This window comes from Ursus americanus, chromosome 2 (genome assembly GCF_024610735.1).
Source record: "Ursus americanus isolate L20-20 chromosome 2, mUrsAme1.1.p, whole genome shotgun sequence".
NCBI lineage: Eukaryota > Metazoa > Chordata > Mammalia > Carnivora > Ursidae > Ursus > Ursus americanus.
Window position 1 is genome coordinate 99,093,280 of NC_142128.1, and position 16,829 is coordinate 99,110,108.

The 16,829-nt window shown below is 45.4% G+C and overlaps 1 protein-coding gene across 2 annotated transcripts in view; it reads right to left on the reverse strand.

Annotated features, from left to right (window-relative positions):
• Window positions 1-1,858: 1,858 nt before the first annotated feature.
• The window catches only part of WDR26 (WD repeat domain 26), a 41,323-nt gene continuing 26,352 nt past the window's right edge, over window positions 1,859-16,829 (reverse strand). For both annotated transcript variants that reach the window (XM_045796942.2, XM_045796931.2), the window contains exons 9-14: window positions 15,292-15,411; window positions 13,386-13,531; window positions 13,009-13,087; window positions 12,599-12,728; window positions 9,006-9,191; window positions 1,859-6,473 (exon numbers count right to left, since the gene is read on the reverse strand). In XM_045796942.2, coding sequence (XP_045652898.1) covers window positions 6,448-6,473; window positions 9,006-9,191; window positions 12,599-12,728; window positions 13,009-13,087; window positions 13,386-13,531; window positions 15,292-15,411 — 687 coding nt within the window. In that variant the 3' untranslated portion in view covers window positions 1,859-6,447. The remainder of the gene's footprint in view (window positions 6,474-9,005; window positions 9,192-12,598; window positions 12,729-13,008; window positions 13,088-13,385; window positions 13,532-15,291; window positions 15,412-16,829) is intronic.

The following is a 16,829-nucleotide window of genomic DNA, read 5'->3' on the forward strand; positions in this document are numbered from 1 at the left end:
AAAAAAATTCAAGACGTCATGAAATGATGTAACCAAAAATCATCCACTTTTAAGTGGAAGGAACTGAGTTGTGTTTTAAAATATAGCTCTTGGGGCACCCGGGTGGTTCAGTGGTTAAGCATCTAACTCTTGATTTTGGCTCAGGTCATGATCTCAGGGTCGTGAAATTGAGGCTCCCCCCCCCCCCCGCCGCTGGGGGTCGGGCTCCATGCTCAGCATGGAGTCTGCTTGAGATTCTCTCCCCTCCCTCTGCCCCTACCCCTACCGCAAATACAGCTCCCAACTCTGGGATTTGTTAAGGTCGGGGAGTTCTGTATCCCTGGTCCTGGGGTCTGGCAGCAGAGCTTGATGTAGACGCAGAGTCTTGTGTGTCCAAGTCTGCAGAGTAGAGCCGTATTTAAAGAAAACAAGAGCAAAACCTCCTACCTGTTCCTCAGGTCGCCACAGACTCCCCCCAACTGCCCGCCCCACGCCGACCCTTCCCAGGGGACCGTCCTTCGGAGGACTCTGCTCCTAGTGGGAAGCCTCCTAAAGCTCACTTCTGCAGGAACTCTCCCCAACGGGACAACGATCTTCTTTCTCCTTTCTCATGAACACAAATGTGCTGTGGGTTTGTACACACTCAGTGCTTTCTCCAAGATCCTTTTCGTTTTGTTTTCAATAAGCAGGTTCCATGCCCAGTGCAGAGCCCAACACGGGAATTGAACTCACAACCCTGAGATCTGGAGTTGGACGCTTAACCCGCTGAGCCACCCGGGTGCCCCTCTCCGAGGAGATCTTTGAATAACCATACAATGGGGCACCTGGGTGGCTCAGTCAGTGAAGTGTCTGCTAAGTGTCTGCTCAGGTCATGATCTCAGGGTCCTGGGATTGAGCCCCACAGCAGGCTCTGCTCAGCGGGGAGCCTGCTTCTCCCTCTGCCCCTCGCCCCTGCTTGTGCTCTCCCAAATAAATAAATAAAATCTTAAAAAAATAAAGAACTATATAATTATTCATTAGGAAATAAACTCTAATTTCAAACTGATATTTTCTGTACTAATCAACATATGCAATTCCTAATGCATAATTTCAGATACAGTAATATTTTTGAAGAAAATGGGGCAGGCACATGATTCCTTTAAAATGCAAGCTCCTGGGGCGCCAGGGGGGCTCAGTTGGTCGAGCATCTGACTCTTGATTTCAGCTCAGGTGGTGATCTCGGGGTTGTGAGATCGAGCCCTGAGCCAGGCTCTGTGCTCAGCGGGAGTCTTCTTGAGATTCTCTCCCTCTGCCTCGACCACTGTGCTCTCTCTCCCTCTCTGAATAAATAATTCTTTAAAATATAAATAAAATGCAAGTGTTCCCTAAATTTTTCTAAACTAATCCATGATTGCACAACTGCCCTTTTTTTATGTTTTGAAATTTTTTAGTAATCTCTACACCCAACGTGGGGCTTGAACCCTCGACCCCGAGGTTGAGTCACACGTTCCACTGACTGAGCCAGTCGGGCGCCCCTGGCACAACCGCCCTTTATTTATTTATTCATTTGACAGAGAGACAGCCAGCGAGAGGGAACACAAGCAGGGGGAGTGGGAGAGGAAGAAGCAGGCTCCCAGCGGAGGAGCCTGACGTGGGGCTCGATCCCAGAACGCAGGGATCACGCCCTGAGCCAAAGGCAGACGCTTAACGACTGAGCCACCCAGGTGCTCCACAACCGCCCTTTAAAAAAGACATCCCAACACATGGGGGGGGCGCTTCCTTTGATCCCAACTGAAAAACGCCAGGCAGGTATGTGGAGTTGGATTCAGCCGTCAGCTGTGCGAGGCTGGAAGCGGTTCCACCAAGCGCTCAGGTGAATGGACACGAGATCAGCACAACGTCTTACTCATTCTGTTTATTGGATTGAAGGGGATACAAACGATTGGTAAGTGCGACGCACGGACATGGAAAAGGTGTACTAAAAAAAAAAATGCCAGTAAAGCAAATCAAAGTTAATGTAGTTTCAATTGAACAAAATTTTAAAGACGTTGAAATACTACACATTTATAAAATAAAAGTTAACAGGGTGTTTTGTAAATAATTAGAACAAGTGAAAATAAATATCGGAGACCTGAAGTTTTTATGCTTTAATGAAATAATAAAGCAAAGAAGTTTAAACTACTAAATATAATCTGAGAGGCAGTTAAAAAAAACAAAACAAAAAACAAAAAACAGAACCCCCCCAAATTTAAAAACACAATCCTTTGAAACACTGAATCCGTCCATAGCGAATAGTTATTACAGACCAAGAGCTCTAAGTGTTAGCTAGTTCCACCACAATGCCATGGAAACCGCGACATTTAGGTCTCCTGAGATCAGCACGTAAGTTCTTCTCTCGATCTCTCCAGCTTGGTTTCTAAGTACAAACATGCTTCTGTGGATCTAACCCCTCGACACACACACACACACACACACACACACACACACACACACCCCTTTCAAGGAGCCAATGACATTTTTTTCCGTGCTTAGAAATGTTACGATTCGGTTTTAGCACATTGACCCTGATAATGAAAATGCTTGAGTTAAAGATGGGGACACATCTCAATCTTATAAAAATAGACCAGTATTAACCAGACCCTAAACTCAGAGAGGGCACTTCACACGTACACAAAACTAGGAAAATTGACAAGAACCCAGAAAGCGGTTTCTAGGACTTTTTATGAATTAAGTACTCTCTCCCCACACAGTCAACACACACATTTTTATACTATCAGTTTTCATTCGATCCGGCCTATCTGGATTAAGTATACAGGGGATGGGTTTTTATAGTTTTTGTTTCTGCAACTATAGGGCAGCTACTAGAACAATAGCTTAACAACACTGAACATTTCCATGAAGTTCACCCTGTTTTTAAAAAGTGTCTAAGTGTAAATTAATGCAAATTCGCCTCTTCTTTCAAAGTTAGCCATTTACAGGAAGTCAGATATCGTTCTGAAAATGCAAGCAGTATTTTGGAGAATAAGGCCAAAAGAGAGCTGCTGAAGCCTAAATGAGAGACTAACGTAAAATTAAATCAGGATGTTTACGCATTTTAGAGATGGGACACCAAGGACATTAAGAAAAAGGTCTTCTTTCCTCCCCATTCAAAAGCAGCCATTCTTCTGCTGTCAAAGAAACTGACACAGAGAGCTCCCTTTCAAGAGATGTGCAGTCTATTTACCACTGAGCAGAGGTGATAGGGTCAGTTCGTGTGCAGGAAACAACAGCCTAAAAAAGAAAATTTCAAGACGGGGAGGGGTGGGAAAGAAGGGTTTTCTATTAATGTCACAGAACGCCGTTCTGGAGGGAGAACATGCCTAAGAACAGAAAACACCCTATTTCTATGGGTGTTGAGTGCAGATGAAAATCTGGCCAAAATTGGGATTTTTTTTTTTCCCTTTCAACTAGCAGGCTCCTTTAATCAGCTCGTTCGTATTTAAAGCTAGGCAATCCCTGTCTGTTCTCCCACCCACTAAAATGGGCCCACCTGTCGGGACGCTTGCAAATCTTGCAAAGCTGTTCAGACTACTTACCTGGTTTTAATACAACACGTTTGCCTTGCCTAGAAGAGTAGCAGAAATGAAGCCGGGACAAACACTAATGACACGAAGCCCAGAAGGAAAGCTGTGCTGTCGCCCCCCGCCCGTACCTGGCCCCCCACCCCAGCTCCTCACCCCCCCTCCCCCCGCCGCCCCCACCAGTCCTGATCCTCAAGTCCGACGCTGTACTATCCAGAACCGATTGTTCGGAGGAAAAAGACATTTAATTTCATACTTGCTCCAGCCCTTAATCAATGAACGACAACATTTTTAAGCGCACGGAAATGAGCCTACTAACCTGATTTTTGGAGCCCAAATTCTCCACTCTATGTGCAAAAAGTATTGGTACTTTTCAATTTATGCATGTTAGTATCTCGTGCTGGCTTGCCAGTGTCCTCACTCTCGAGCCTACAGACTACGGCACTGTCGGAGGCTGTCAGGTTATAGCTACGGGTCAGCCCGTCCTAGGTCTCCTCTCGGTGACCTCGCCTTGCACAGTCCCCGCGTGGCCCACATGTACCAGACGGTCGCCGCCGCTGGGGCAGCTGCCGCCTCGCCGGCCCGGAGCGCGCCCCCTAGCGGCTACGCAGACCTCCGCACGCTTGTTACTCTGCCCTAGTGGTGTTCCTTGTAAACGCACCTCACCTCTGTGCCACTTCCTAAAAAAATTTACAGTGTTTTTAACGGAAAAACTCCGATCTGGGGCTGGCTGGGTGATGCCCGGGACAGACCGTGGGCCCGGCCGGCCCTGACCGGGCACGAATCTCAGACAGTGTCACCGGCCGACCCGCGCCCGCGGCAGCTTCTCCGCCCGCCGTTCGTGCGGACGCTTCTGTAGAGCCGGGGGTGTGTTAACGGCTTCGGGGTTTAGTGAACCACTGAAAACACGAAGGGGTTTAACTGCACTGAGGTAAAGAGAAGTTGCCACTTAATTATATACAGTTACCAATGAAGACTTTTATTCAAGCTCAAAGTAAAAAGTAATTTGAGTTAAGAAAAATGAAGTAGCAGATAAACTGTAACATATAGTTATTGTAACTCAGAAGTATCAAAACAGGAATTCTCGATTCTCTAAGTGGTGGTCTCTGCAAAATGGAGCTTAAAGAAATCTTTTACATACCAATTTGATAAAATAATCTGCTGACCACGGTCTGTCACTTTCTCTATGAGCTTTTGAGAGAATCCACTATTTTAAGGCCAATTGTGTTTGTCTTTCTTCTCCCCTCCCTGACTTTCCCGCTTCTCCCTGCGGCCCGCCCTGCCCCGCGGCCTCGGGACCATTCCCGACACCTAAGCCTCTCCCCGCTCTGCGTCCTGAGGGCGCCCACTCACTGCGGTGACACACTGCAGGCTTGGCTGGGCCCCAAAGGGGACTTAGTACAAGCCCTTTTCTTCACCAGCATCTTATCTCGGGGGTTCGCCCTCTCCTCCTCCCTGCGTAACAGCTGCGGTCCCCTCAGAGCCTCTACTGAGAAGGGGAGGGAGTCTCGAAGGAGACGAAGTCGGAGGCGTTCAGCTGTTACCGGGTTTAAAAGCACAATGTGAACATCAGGCTTTTGGCTTATTTTAAATGTGAAATTCTCAAGATTAAAAGTGCTTTTCCGCGAAGGAGACCTTTCCTTGAACTAAAGGGGCAGGGGAGGCAAGGACACCTGCAGCACCAGTATAGTATGAGGTTCAGGATGGCAATACCCGGAAAACCGAGGAGCATTCTACAAATTTATGTATCTCTGCAGGTCAGGATATCAAGGGCCATGAAGATAAACCACTATGAGGTTTTAAACCCAGTTTTGGTCTGGAACCTACTGAACTCTTGTGACAAGCTCAGGTGGACTAGGAACTGCCCCAGCGGTGACGCCTCCTCTCCACTCTCCTGCGGGACCGCCCAAGCTGGGAACAACTTGGAACGTGCTTTGCCGTAAACCTAAGCTGACTACTAACTCTCCTGGCGGTAGAGACTGAAAATTCTCTTTCTGAATCTTGAATTTCTTCAACATCAGGTACTGATGTTCCTTCAGGAATAAAACAAAAGGGGGGAAACCTTCACGGTATGACTCTGGATTTCCTGTGCAAGATCCTTCCACTGTTTCTGGGCAAGTCTCACGTGGGATTCCAGAAGAGCGTCAGTTATACTGCGTATCTAAATCAGAGAGGAAACTTTTTGAAGCTGGTTTAGATTCCAAATGTATACAAATGAAGTCACTTTAATCCTATAAATACTTCTTAATTTATTTTTAAAAAATTGTGCTGTTAACCCTTTTACGGGGCAACAAGCTATGTGAAAAGTACAAAACTTTTTGTCAAATGTAATATTGAGAGTGCTTTTGACATAGTTCACTGGTTTATCATCTGGATCAGTATATACTGCGCAACGGGCAAGGCTAGAATCCATGAACCAAGCTGCAAAGATCTCAAGCTAAATAAGGCGGAAAGATTTTGGAGAAACAAAATAAGGAAATTCTTTCCTATCCAATGTATACTCTTCAGACTAATGCACTCCTTCTATCAAGCCTTCTAAACTGTTAAATAAAGTTTTCCAAACAAGCATTTAAACTTCATTACACAGAAGAGCAACAAGAATGGTATCCCACCAGACAAAAGGCAGGAGGGAAAAAAATATATATACTGAGTTCAGTGGGTAAGCCTGAATGTAGCACAGTTCTTCACAACCGATGGGGGGATAATTCAACATGGTGTCCAACAACGTTCTAACGACGTGCTTCATCTCAACTGGTTACTATGAAGCAAGGTGTAAATGTTTGGCCCCAATCGGGCTTCAGAAATGGTTCTTTTTTCATGACGAGCATGTCTGTCCAGCTATCAATCATGTTTGTTTGCACCAAATCCCAAGCCATTAAAATACGACTAATTTTAAGTTAAACAGAAGTCGTCTGCTCCACATTCGCCATCAACTATCCATGCTACTGCATTCCTCTGAATGAAGACAGGATGAAATGTGTTTCGGGGCCGGGGGCGGGGGGGGGGGGGAGAAGAGGGGAGGGGAAGAAAAAAGTCATCAGTTAGAAAGTTTTAGTATCAGCATCATGACATTACAAACCGTACTACCACTGAAAAACAATCGCACCACAGCAAGGTCTTGGCATTTCCACTATGATCTTCAGAACAATGTGCCCGTATTGTGTCTTAGCCTGTATATTACAGTCTAAATTCACTACTCTGAGTATTGGTGAACCCAAGTGAATAATCAAATTAGAATCTCCTACTTTAAAAATGAAGCTTGAAAGTAGTTCTGTGGAACAGAAAATCTTTATGAATAGATGACAAAAGGAAAGAGGAGCGAACGACCGGGCAGTCCAAGACAGGCGGGCACCTGTGACCGCATGCTTCGTTCGCCCAGCCCCAAATTCTGTGCCACCTTCCCAATCTCTGTTTTGGGGAAGGGGTCAACGAGCCTCCGGGATACAGTCAGTGGCTACTGCAGGCATCTTCACAGGGTGTACAACCAGCTCGTCACCCGTGAGCGGTCATACACAAAAGCTAGCACCCAGCCCTCAGCACCCCACTGGTCTACTTTCAGTCTCCATGGCCCTGCCCATGTGGGACATTTCACATAAATGGGGTCGCACTAAGTGGCCTTCCATGTCAGGAGGCCTGCACCTGGCGTATTGTTTGGGATTCATCGACGTTGCAGCGCGTCTGCTTGACCAACCTCTTCCCCTTTATACACTCCTCGAAATGACACAACAGGGAACTCTACTGTTAGAATAAAAGGGCAGCAAATTCCTTTTTGAAATGGAGTCAAATATTTTTGTTTAAATGACTGAGAGTAGCTTAGGGTGTCATGATTTCTGAATGTCACCTTCTTTAGCCTCATCTGTATTTTTCAAAATTTCTATTCCAAACAGGTATTACTTTAATTAGTAAAAAAATAAAAAAAATTAAAAAAAAATTCACGTGGGGGGAAAAGAACCCAGAAAACACCTATGTAAAAGGCATATAGCCAAGTATCTCAGTTTCAGGAAAGCTGTTTTCCCGTTTTAGGTATAAATGAACATCTTTCTGGGGCTGCACCTACGTTGTCAAAACACAAGGCAGAGTTGCCGCGCTGGAGCTGGACCAGATCTAACAAGGGCGCCAAGGTCTGGCTCACCCACCACGGTGTGTGTCCACATCGACTCGACCCACCGAACAGCGGGGCAGCTTTTGCTTCACGGCCGTCAAGGCATAAGCTGAGAAGTAGGTCTAGAGCATATCCGCTTACGGGCACATCTGTTGCTATCTACCTAATAGTTTCCCGCGTCTTCAAATCGAATATGCTTCCTTGAAGAAGTAATTTCCAAAGGACTAATAACATCAGAGAAACGCATGTAGTCAGAGTGACGCAGCTGTAAAGCCTCCATCCTCGAGAGCGGGCCCTGAAGCCTAAGGAGGACCACAATTGGAGGCAAAGGGTCTCGGTCCCAGTGGATCTCCCAGAGGAACGACGGCTCGTCCCGCGGTGACGCAGACGCAGAAAGGCCCTTCGGGCTCTGAACGACTGAGCAGCGGTTCGCAAATTCTTCACCCACGTCCTCTTCATGCTCTGTACTGTCACCCGACCGCGGCTGCTCGTCTTTCTCGCTAAAACGTCTAGGTGGGACAGGCGGTGAACAAAACTCTCTTCACCTGTTTCCTTCTAACCAAACCGAGTATTTCACTTGCTCCGTTTGAAAGAAGAACAGTACGTCCTTTACATAAAATTTCTCATCGTGTCTTCCCTCCACCACCGATATCTTGCTCAACTGAGCCATGTCCTCACGGGAAAACCCTTCAGACTCAGGGCTGCGACTCCAGCTTCTCCCCCACGGAAATGAGGGTGGACCCGCCTCTCACAGGGCTGTGGCGATGGTGTGCAAGATGGCCCAGCGCGCCGCCTGGCCCGAGGCGAAGGACAGTTCGGAGTGTCCTCTCCCCGTCACGCCCGGTGCCCTGGGGCCAGGGGGCCACATGGTGTTACGGGTGCTTATGTTTAAGAGCAAATCGTTCTGAAGTTGTTCAAATTATTTAATAGCTAGTTCTCATGGGTGTGAAAGTATAAAATGCTTCCTGCATCATGGAGCGAGATTTTCAGGATTTGCTGAGCTGAAAACACTAAACAGCTACGCGGCTGCAAATGAGGTGGCAAGTTCCTGTTCCAAGTCTTCCCCAATGTCACCACCACACGCGCGCACACACACACACATGCCCAACATACGCATGCGCACACATGTACCAGACACACACACCACAGACACACCACACATGCACCACGTACATACACACACCCACAGCACATGTGCGCACACATACACGCACGCACACACCTGTATCTCAGGTTACTTAAACTCCTTCTGTGGAGAGAGGATACAATCTCTAAACGAGGGAGGAAATAAATTCTATCCCACACTTAAAAGTACTGCAACTTCACAACAGGCTGGGCCAGGCTTCACCCGGAGGAAACGCAGGGATGGTGTGCGGTGGTGTTACCTTCAATATTCTGGTGGTCTATAAAAGGTGCTGGTCCCCATATTCTAACAGTGCCATCGTCTGAGGCGCTGGCCATCATGGATGGGATCTGTGGGTTCCAGCTCACACAGTTCACTGTACGCGTGTGCCCTGTCAGCTCCGCAATTGGCAGTTCGCTACGTTTGTGCCAGATGTAAACCTTGTGATCTGAATAAAGAGGAATTCAGAGAAAAATCAGGGAGTTGATCTACTTCAACAAAACTAAGTGATCTGAAATTTATCATTCACCACACGCAGAACATAGGATTTGATTATTAGAACTTAACAGAACATGAATAGTTTAATAAATTACCTTACGACAAAAGCCGTTTTAACAAAACATACACTTCCCCTGTTAAAGGTGACGGATTAGCTCTCAGGTCATCACAAAGTCTGTGATATTCTTTAATACCCGAGAAATGGATCACAGTCAAGCTGTCTCCATGTAAACAAACGTAGAACAGAGACGATAACGCTCTGGAAATGGGCGGTGACAGCAGCCCAATGCGTCCACATCCGACAGCAACAGCGGAGACAATACAGCTAAACCTCGGCTGAGTGTCCCACGTCCTAGGTTCCGGATACTTCACCTGACCGATTTACCATTTGCCCCACCACGGCGAGGTGGGCACTGCGCTTCTGCCCTTCCCGGGGAGGGGGCCCGAAGCGCTCCGACGCGGTACAGAGCCTGCGCTCCGGAGTCGACTACCCGCCTCACGCTGCCCTCCACCACCGACCGGCCCCGTCACTGTGGACACATCACCCACGCCCGGCGATTCTTCATCTGTCTGCGAGGACCGGACTTCCCTCATCAGGGCGGGAGGGTAAAATGAGTTTGTGTATGGAAGAGTCTGAGAAGTGCCCGGCACAGAGGGCACGCGTTACCGTGAAGAGGAACCTAGTTTCAGGTGACGGTTCTTAAACAGAAGGCAAATCCTGCGTGGGGGACAGAAGTGCTCCACCCGAAGACGTGTGGCCACTAGTGGCCGGCGCGGGAGCTCCCGGTGCACGCGCTTCCCACCGAGCCGCCCGCGGTGTGCCGACGAGTAGCTCATTTGTGGTAAAAGAACACGTCCTGCTTTCAAAACGCCTAACGTGGAGATGAAAGGCTGGGACTCCCTCGGAGCACTGTGTGTGTGTATGGGACGCAAAAGCTAAGACTGAGTTATACCCTCCTAGAAGGTGTATGTGGTTCAATCATTTTCCTTGCATAAAATCAAATAAGCAAAGAAAGAGAAAAAAAAAAAAAACCCGGAGAGACAAACAGCAGATGAGCTATGCTTCCCCTTGAACTGAGGAAGTTCAGAAAGAAAGTCACAGTGAAGTGGGAATGTGCTGGATGCCCGCCTGCCGCCGAGGGGAGATGCTTCGGGAGCACACACCCAAGGAGGGCGTCTGCCAGAGAGGCAGCAAGCCCCAGGACTTGAAGGGGTCAGGGTCAGAGCCACAGGCTTGCTGACCGAGGTCTGCTGGCCGCTGCGGTGCAGGGAACCCACGGCTGTGCGACGGTAAAAAAATAAGGCAGGTTTCCATACATTGCCAGAGCAGTGGAAAAGCTTGAGTAATGGCGCAACTTTTTTGGGAAAACATTTCCTAATTGCGCTAATCTATATTGGCATTCATGTATTTGGGGGTGTGGAAGGTTCTTAGAATATATTCCTTGCAGATAAATGACAAATGGATTAATGTGGTCATTTTGGGACAAATGGATAAGAATGTGATCAATGCATTCACTATGTCCACTTGGTGTTGAAAACATTTTTCAGAACCTAAACCACCTGAGTCATGAGAACACTCATCTCTTCATGTTTCATTTTTAGCCCTAAACAGAATGTAATGAGGTTTGATTAATTAATAATCGTAAGTTCAAGATTAGTTTGGGCTTTAAAATAAGAGGACTGACATCACTAGGAATAATGTAGCCACATGTATTCGGAAGCGCTTCTAGGGTCCATACCATATTTAGAAAGACTGGGGGGCATAACCAAGAGGGGAAGCCCACCAAGAGCAGGGCTGAACGGAGCTCGGGAGAGACTCGGAGTGGAGGGGGGCAGGGGAAGAGATAATAAGCAGGCAGGCACATGCTTGGACGGTGCCAAATGAGGAACCAGTGCAGAATCTGGGAGAAAATAACTGAAAAGATGTGAACTTTTCAAAAGTGTTACCTACAAACTAACTCTTCTCTCTTCTCGATCTTACCTGATTTTTTTTTTTAAGAGAGTGTGAGCGGAGGGGAGGTGCAGAGGCAGAGAGAGACTCTCAAGCAGACTCCCCACTGAGCACGGAGTGCGACACAGGGCTTGATCCTATGACCCTAAGATCAGGACCTGAGCCTAAATCAAGAGTTGAACGCTCAATCCAGGTGGCCTGATTTTTTTTTTAGAGAAAGAAATAACAGATAAATTCCTATGCTTCATATGAATTCCTAAAGGTCTTTGTTCTAATTCCTAAATACATCTTATACGCAAAGGGAAAACTCATGTGTTACTCTGTGATCCTCATATCTACTGAGATCAGTTTTTTGTTGAGATAGGGGTAGTCCATACCTTGGATGATAAATGGAACATCACCAACAGACTCCAGTTCCTTGATCTACGTTGCAAAACGAGATTCAGTGTTTGTAAAAGCGACTTCACTAATGTGCTGCTGTAGCGCTTAGAGCAGTACAGCGGCCACTCAAGAGAACTGTGCTGAATGAGATTTTGCCATGATTTGCCATTACTTATGCTTCTAGTGCCTTGAGAAGCACACTCACTTTTCTGTGTTGCCTATTTTGAACAATTTTTTTTTTAAAGGTTTATTTGACAGAAAGAGAGAGAGAGAGAGAGAGAGAGAGAATGCACCCGTGAGAGAGAGCAAAGTAGGCAGAGCAGCAGACAGAGGCAGAGGGAGAAGCAGACTCCCCACTGAGCGAGAAGCCTGATGCGGGGCTGGATCCCAGGACCCTGAGATCATGACCTGAGTCGAAGGCAGACGCTTAACGAGTGAGCCACCGAGGCGCCCCTCTATTTCAAACAATTTCTATTTTAAATGAGACTGACGACTTTAGGAACAGGCCTGCCTGCAATACAGATGTTATCAGACTAGAGAGTACATGTATTCAGAAAGTAGTAGAGATTCTAGAATTTCAGCTTTTCTGAGACCATAGGAATCCTCAAACTAAATTACTATTAATTATTTTCTTTGGCCATTAAAGAACCACTGCAGATCCTAACCAGAGTCGAATTTGTCTAAGTTCAGGTAAAACATCATAATTAACCCTGACTTTCTAGTTCCTATGAACCTCTGTACACCATCACGGAAGAGCACTGATTTAACTAAATCTTGATTTGACACGTGCACCATGCACACCTCCACGTGGCTAGAGCAGCCTTTGCTGATCTGTGATGACATGGAGGACTCAAGGCATTCCAAAAAGGGGAAATGAACAGTGTACTGGAGAAATAAAACTCAAACAGTTTTTAATCTAACACCCTGAATTTGCCTGGAGATGTGGCTACCCTCATGCACTGAGACAATGACAGAGCTCCCGCCCTGCCCACACTCGCGAACCGACGGCAGCGCACACAACTCACCTTCACTGCCACTAGCGATGAAGTCTTCGTTATGGCCTCCGAAACATGAATGGATCGTATAAAACCCTTGCGTGACACCTTGATACTTTCTTACTAAAACTCTGTCTTGCAAGTCCCATAAATGAACTCCCTGTAGGCAAAAGAAAATAAGACGTATTTATTCTTCCTCAACTCAAAAGAATTTTAAAAAGTAATCTGTGACTATCCCTTTGCTGATGGAACATTTTCAATTCCTATTTACGCAAAATGCCAACATTCTGATAAATTCATGGTGGACTCTACAAACTTAAGGATCAAACACATGCAGTAAAATTTAAGAATCTGTAAAAATATTTATTTATATACGTATACACCAAGTATCGTATTAAATTTTGAACTAAGCTGTATCTTTATAATTGTAATAAACTTACCTGAGTTGCTACATTTAACAAAGCTAATCGGCCATTCTTGGAAATAGTAAAAGACATAATGGGATGATCTTCTTGTACTCTGTAACCAGAAAATAATCTGTCAAAAGCAACATACTAAGAATCAAGAACATTCAAATTATCAAAATATCAGATGTTCTAGCTTAAAACACTGCAAATTTGTCTGTAAATAGTATGACAGACTGTATTTCCATCAAGCAAAAAAATCCGAGTTCATGGTTACCAAGCAGCACCTGACCACCAATCCCTTTTAAAGTCAAACCCACACCCAAACATAAAAATTCTTCTCGAACAGCGAGTTCCACCACACATTCCAATATAAATCAAACAATTATTTAACGGATAAAAAAAACCGTTACATGTTCCTATCTGTAAGGTCCTCGAAGTTGTACCCCCGGATCCGCTGGTGTGTGTCTGACGCCAGAACAGTCTTGCCGTCGCTCAAGCACCACAGGCACTGCACTCTCACCCCTTCCCAGGAGTCCAGGAGGTTCCCGTCTAGATCCTGAGCAGAAATGCACTATTAACCCCGTTACCAAACAGCGCTCGGAAAGCAAAGATCCAAAGAATCTCTTAGCAATATCTTTTTGTATTAAGTTTTTTTCCTGCTTGACTTAGTTGTTCCAGAAGTGGTTTTCATCATGAAAATGTGAATATAGGTCAAATTTCACTACAACAATACTTTCGGGGAAGGGGGACAGAATCTCTGTAAAATCTGTCTTCCCTTCAATAACCAGCCAGGCACGGATAAATACAATACACACAAAGAAAGAAAGAATCCCCAAGTTCCAAGTGAAGGTCTCACTACCATTGGGAAAGAATTCAAATGTTCCTTTAAAATGCACTATACTGGGATCTGTCTGTGATATGGAAAAAATTACTAAAACGGTAATTGTAGCTTTATGGAACTTAGAGACCGTTACGACATTTTAAAGACATCACCAAATTTGTAACGTGTTCTACAGATCAAAGCCCTAGGATCATCATCTTGTTGAAGATTCAGCGTTCTGAGAGGCACCCCATTTCCATTCCACAGACGTGGGAGCTGCCAAGGCCTGGGCCCTGAAGGTGTCAACACCATAGGGGACGGCGGGGTGAGCAGACACACGTGGTCATCTTGCAGCCAGGGACTCAAGAATAAACGGCTTCGTTGCCGGAAGGTACAGCATGGGGACCAGCTGGGCTGCGTAGCTGAAAGTTGTTGCTAAGAGAGTAAATCTTAGAAGTCCTCACCACAACTGTGAATGGGAACAGCTGATTACTGTGGTGGTAATTTTCAATGCACATGAATATCAAATCATTATGCTGTACACCTGAAGCTAACATAATATTATATGTCAATTATACCTCCGTTAAAACAAAGGAAAAATAAGTAAAAAATCCAAGTAGTACAGTATATTAGCCCACGGATAGAAACTCCAAAAATACGTTTTTAAACTATGGGGAAAATCAGAGATAGACCAATAAGGTGTGTTGAGCCTACTGGGGGAAGAAAAGAACTCGTGGCTCACATAACCATGCTTTGGTGACAGGACACGAGGTTCCACGAGTGCCACAGCCGGCTTAAGAAGAAGAGACACCGGTGGTTTGTGCTGGCCACACGGAGGCCGCTATGACTGGTGATCTCTAGCTACACTGAATGATTTACGGGATTCGTGATCTTGTTTAATTGTAATCGTGAGACCACATGTGGAAGTGCCCACTGGCAGCAGGCCGGGCCGTGACGCGAGACATGGAAACCAGGTAGACGGTGATGGCAGAGTCTACCTTGTCACAAGACTGGTCACCTATTCCTTATTGTCATCATCCCACCAACCCGAGATTAACGGGGCAGATACTAATCAGAAGATACTTCAAATAAAGACTGGAAGGTTCTCTGGTAGCGCTCATCACCACCTTTAGTCCTCACATATTTAAGAGGGTCAACTTAAGAAATTCAGCATATTTTGGATACAAAAAACCTAAAGCCTCAAAATTAGTACTAAACATTTTTAATCCTATCCATTAGAAACCCGTTTATGAGAACAAAATATTTAGTAAAATAATATTTAATGTTTTACTAAACTCGAAGTCTAGACTTTGTATAAACATTTTTAAATGGTTAAAAAAAGAAAAAAAATGCAGAAAGTTCTATCGGACGGTGCTTATTTAGAAAGATATCTAAGAATCTTCTTCACAGAATATATTTCATAAAAGCGAGTCAAGTGACTGCTTTACTTCAACAGAAGCAGCCGGCCCCGGGGCGGGGGCCCAGGAGGTACTCACACACTGGTAGAACTGCCCGCGCTGACCTCCAGTTACAAAGCGTTTTCCATCTGGATTCCAAGCCACGCTCGTCAAACTGTCCTCATGAGACTGGCTCATTTTTGTCCTTAGCTCTCCCGTCTACAAAGAAATAAAAGTGTGGCTAAGACCTTCAAGATAGGCTTCTAAAGGGAATGTATAAAGAAAAAAAAATAGTAACTGGGGTATCAGGTTAGTTTGGTATTCCTAATTAGAGAAATGAACTGTTCTTTTTTATTTATTTATTTTTTTAAAGTTTTTTTTTTTTAAGATTTTATTTATTTATTCGACAGAGATAGAGACAGCCAGCGAGAGAGGGAACACAAGCAGGGGGAGTGGGAGAGGAAGAAGCAGGCTCATAGCGGAGGAGCCTGATGTGGGGCTCGATCCCAGAACGCTGGAATCACGCCCTGAGCCGAAGGCAGACGCCCAACCGCTGTGCCACCCAGGCGCCCCAGAAATGAACTGTTCTAACTGGCCTTACAAACCAAGCAAGCAAGCAAGCCTGCTGCGCTCCGAAGAGGAATGAGCAATCTAGACCCGGGAGCTGAACATTGCTCAGCACAGGTGACCCCAAGAATAGGTCTCATGAGATAAATTCTAATAAAACTCTCATCTTCAATTATGTTTATAAATTAAATCTATTTTCCCCAAGTAAAATGAGAAGCTCAGGGCTACATGCTCTACTCGGAGTCCCCAACTTCTCCTCAGTCTGTGGTTCTTCACAAATTTTATTCTACAACTGTGGTGACTGCCACTAGCAGTTCCTCAAGCACATGATTAACGAACAGAAAGACCAGGGCCCTGAACTAAGGCAAGGGTGCAGCAGTTCTCAATTATGTAAAATTTCATATTTGAGATGCTCAAAATGTAGTAGGGAAGATGGGAAAAGAGAAATGAAAATTATTTTTCTGGTATCTAATTTTATTTCAACAAGAAGAGAACAGAGGGACTTTTGTACTGTTTAGCATAGCTGTTTTAGAGGATCCCCAAGTAAGAAAGACTATTCACTAGTTACAACCCTAAGATATCCTCCTGTTATTTTTTCTAAGTTATCCAACTTAGAAGGTAGACACATACCATTTAATCTAGTCATTTTGTTCATGGATTAGAAACAGGCTCTGAGAGATAATAACTGCCCTGGGTATAATAAAAAGTACATGGGCATAATTTTCCTGTGAGAAATGGGTAATCAAAAGTAAAAAGTGAAAACAAAGTGGGCCAAGTACGAAAAGCAAAGAGGGCACAAAAATAGAGAGCCAGAGGTCTCCCTTTATACTAGGGGAAAAAAAAAAATCAGCAATCTTAAAACCTTCCCCCATACTGCTAATAGGTCTCTTTTTTGGGTTGCCAGATAGAAACAGTTAAAAATAAAAGTTCAGAATCCCAAGTACACATGCAACGGCTGAATCCTCCGCATTTTGTGTTCACACACGTTAATACACTAAGCGCTGAGGCAGAAATGGTCTTTTCTGCTGCGCTGAGGACAGTGGGTATATGAGGGAGTCTATCATTAGGAA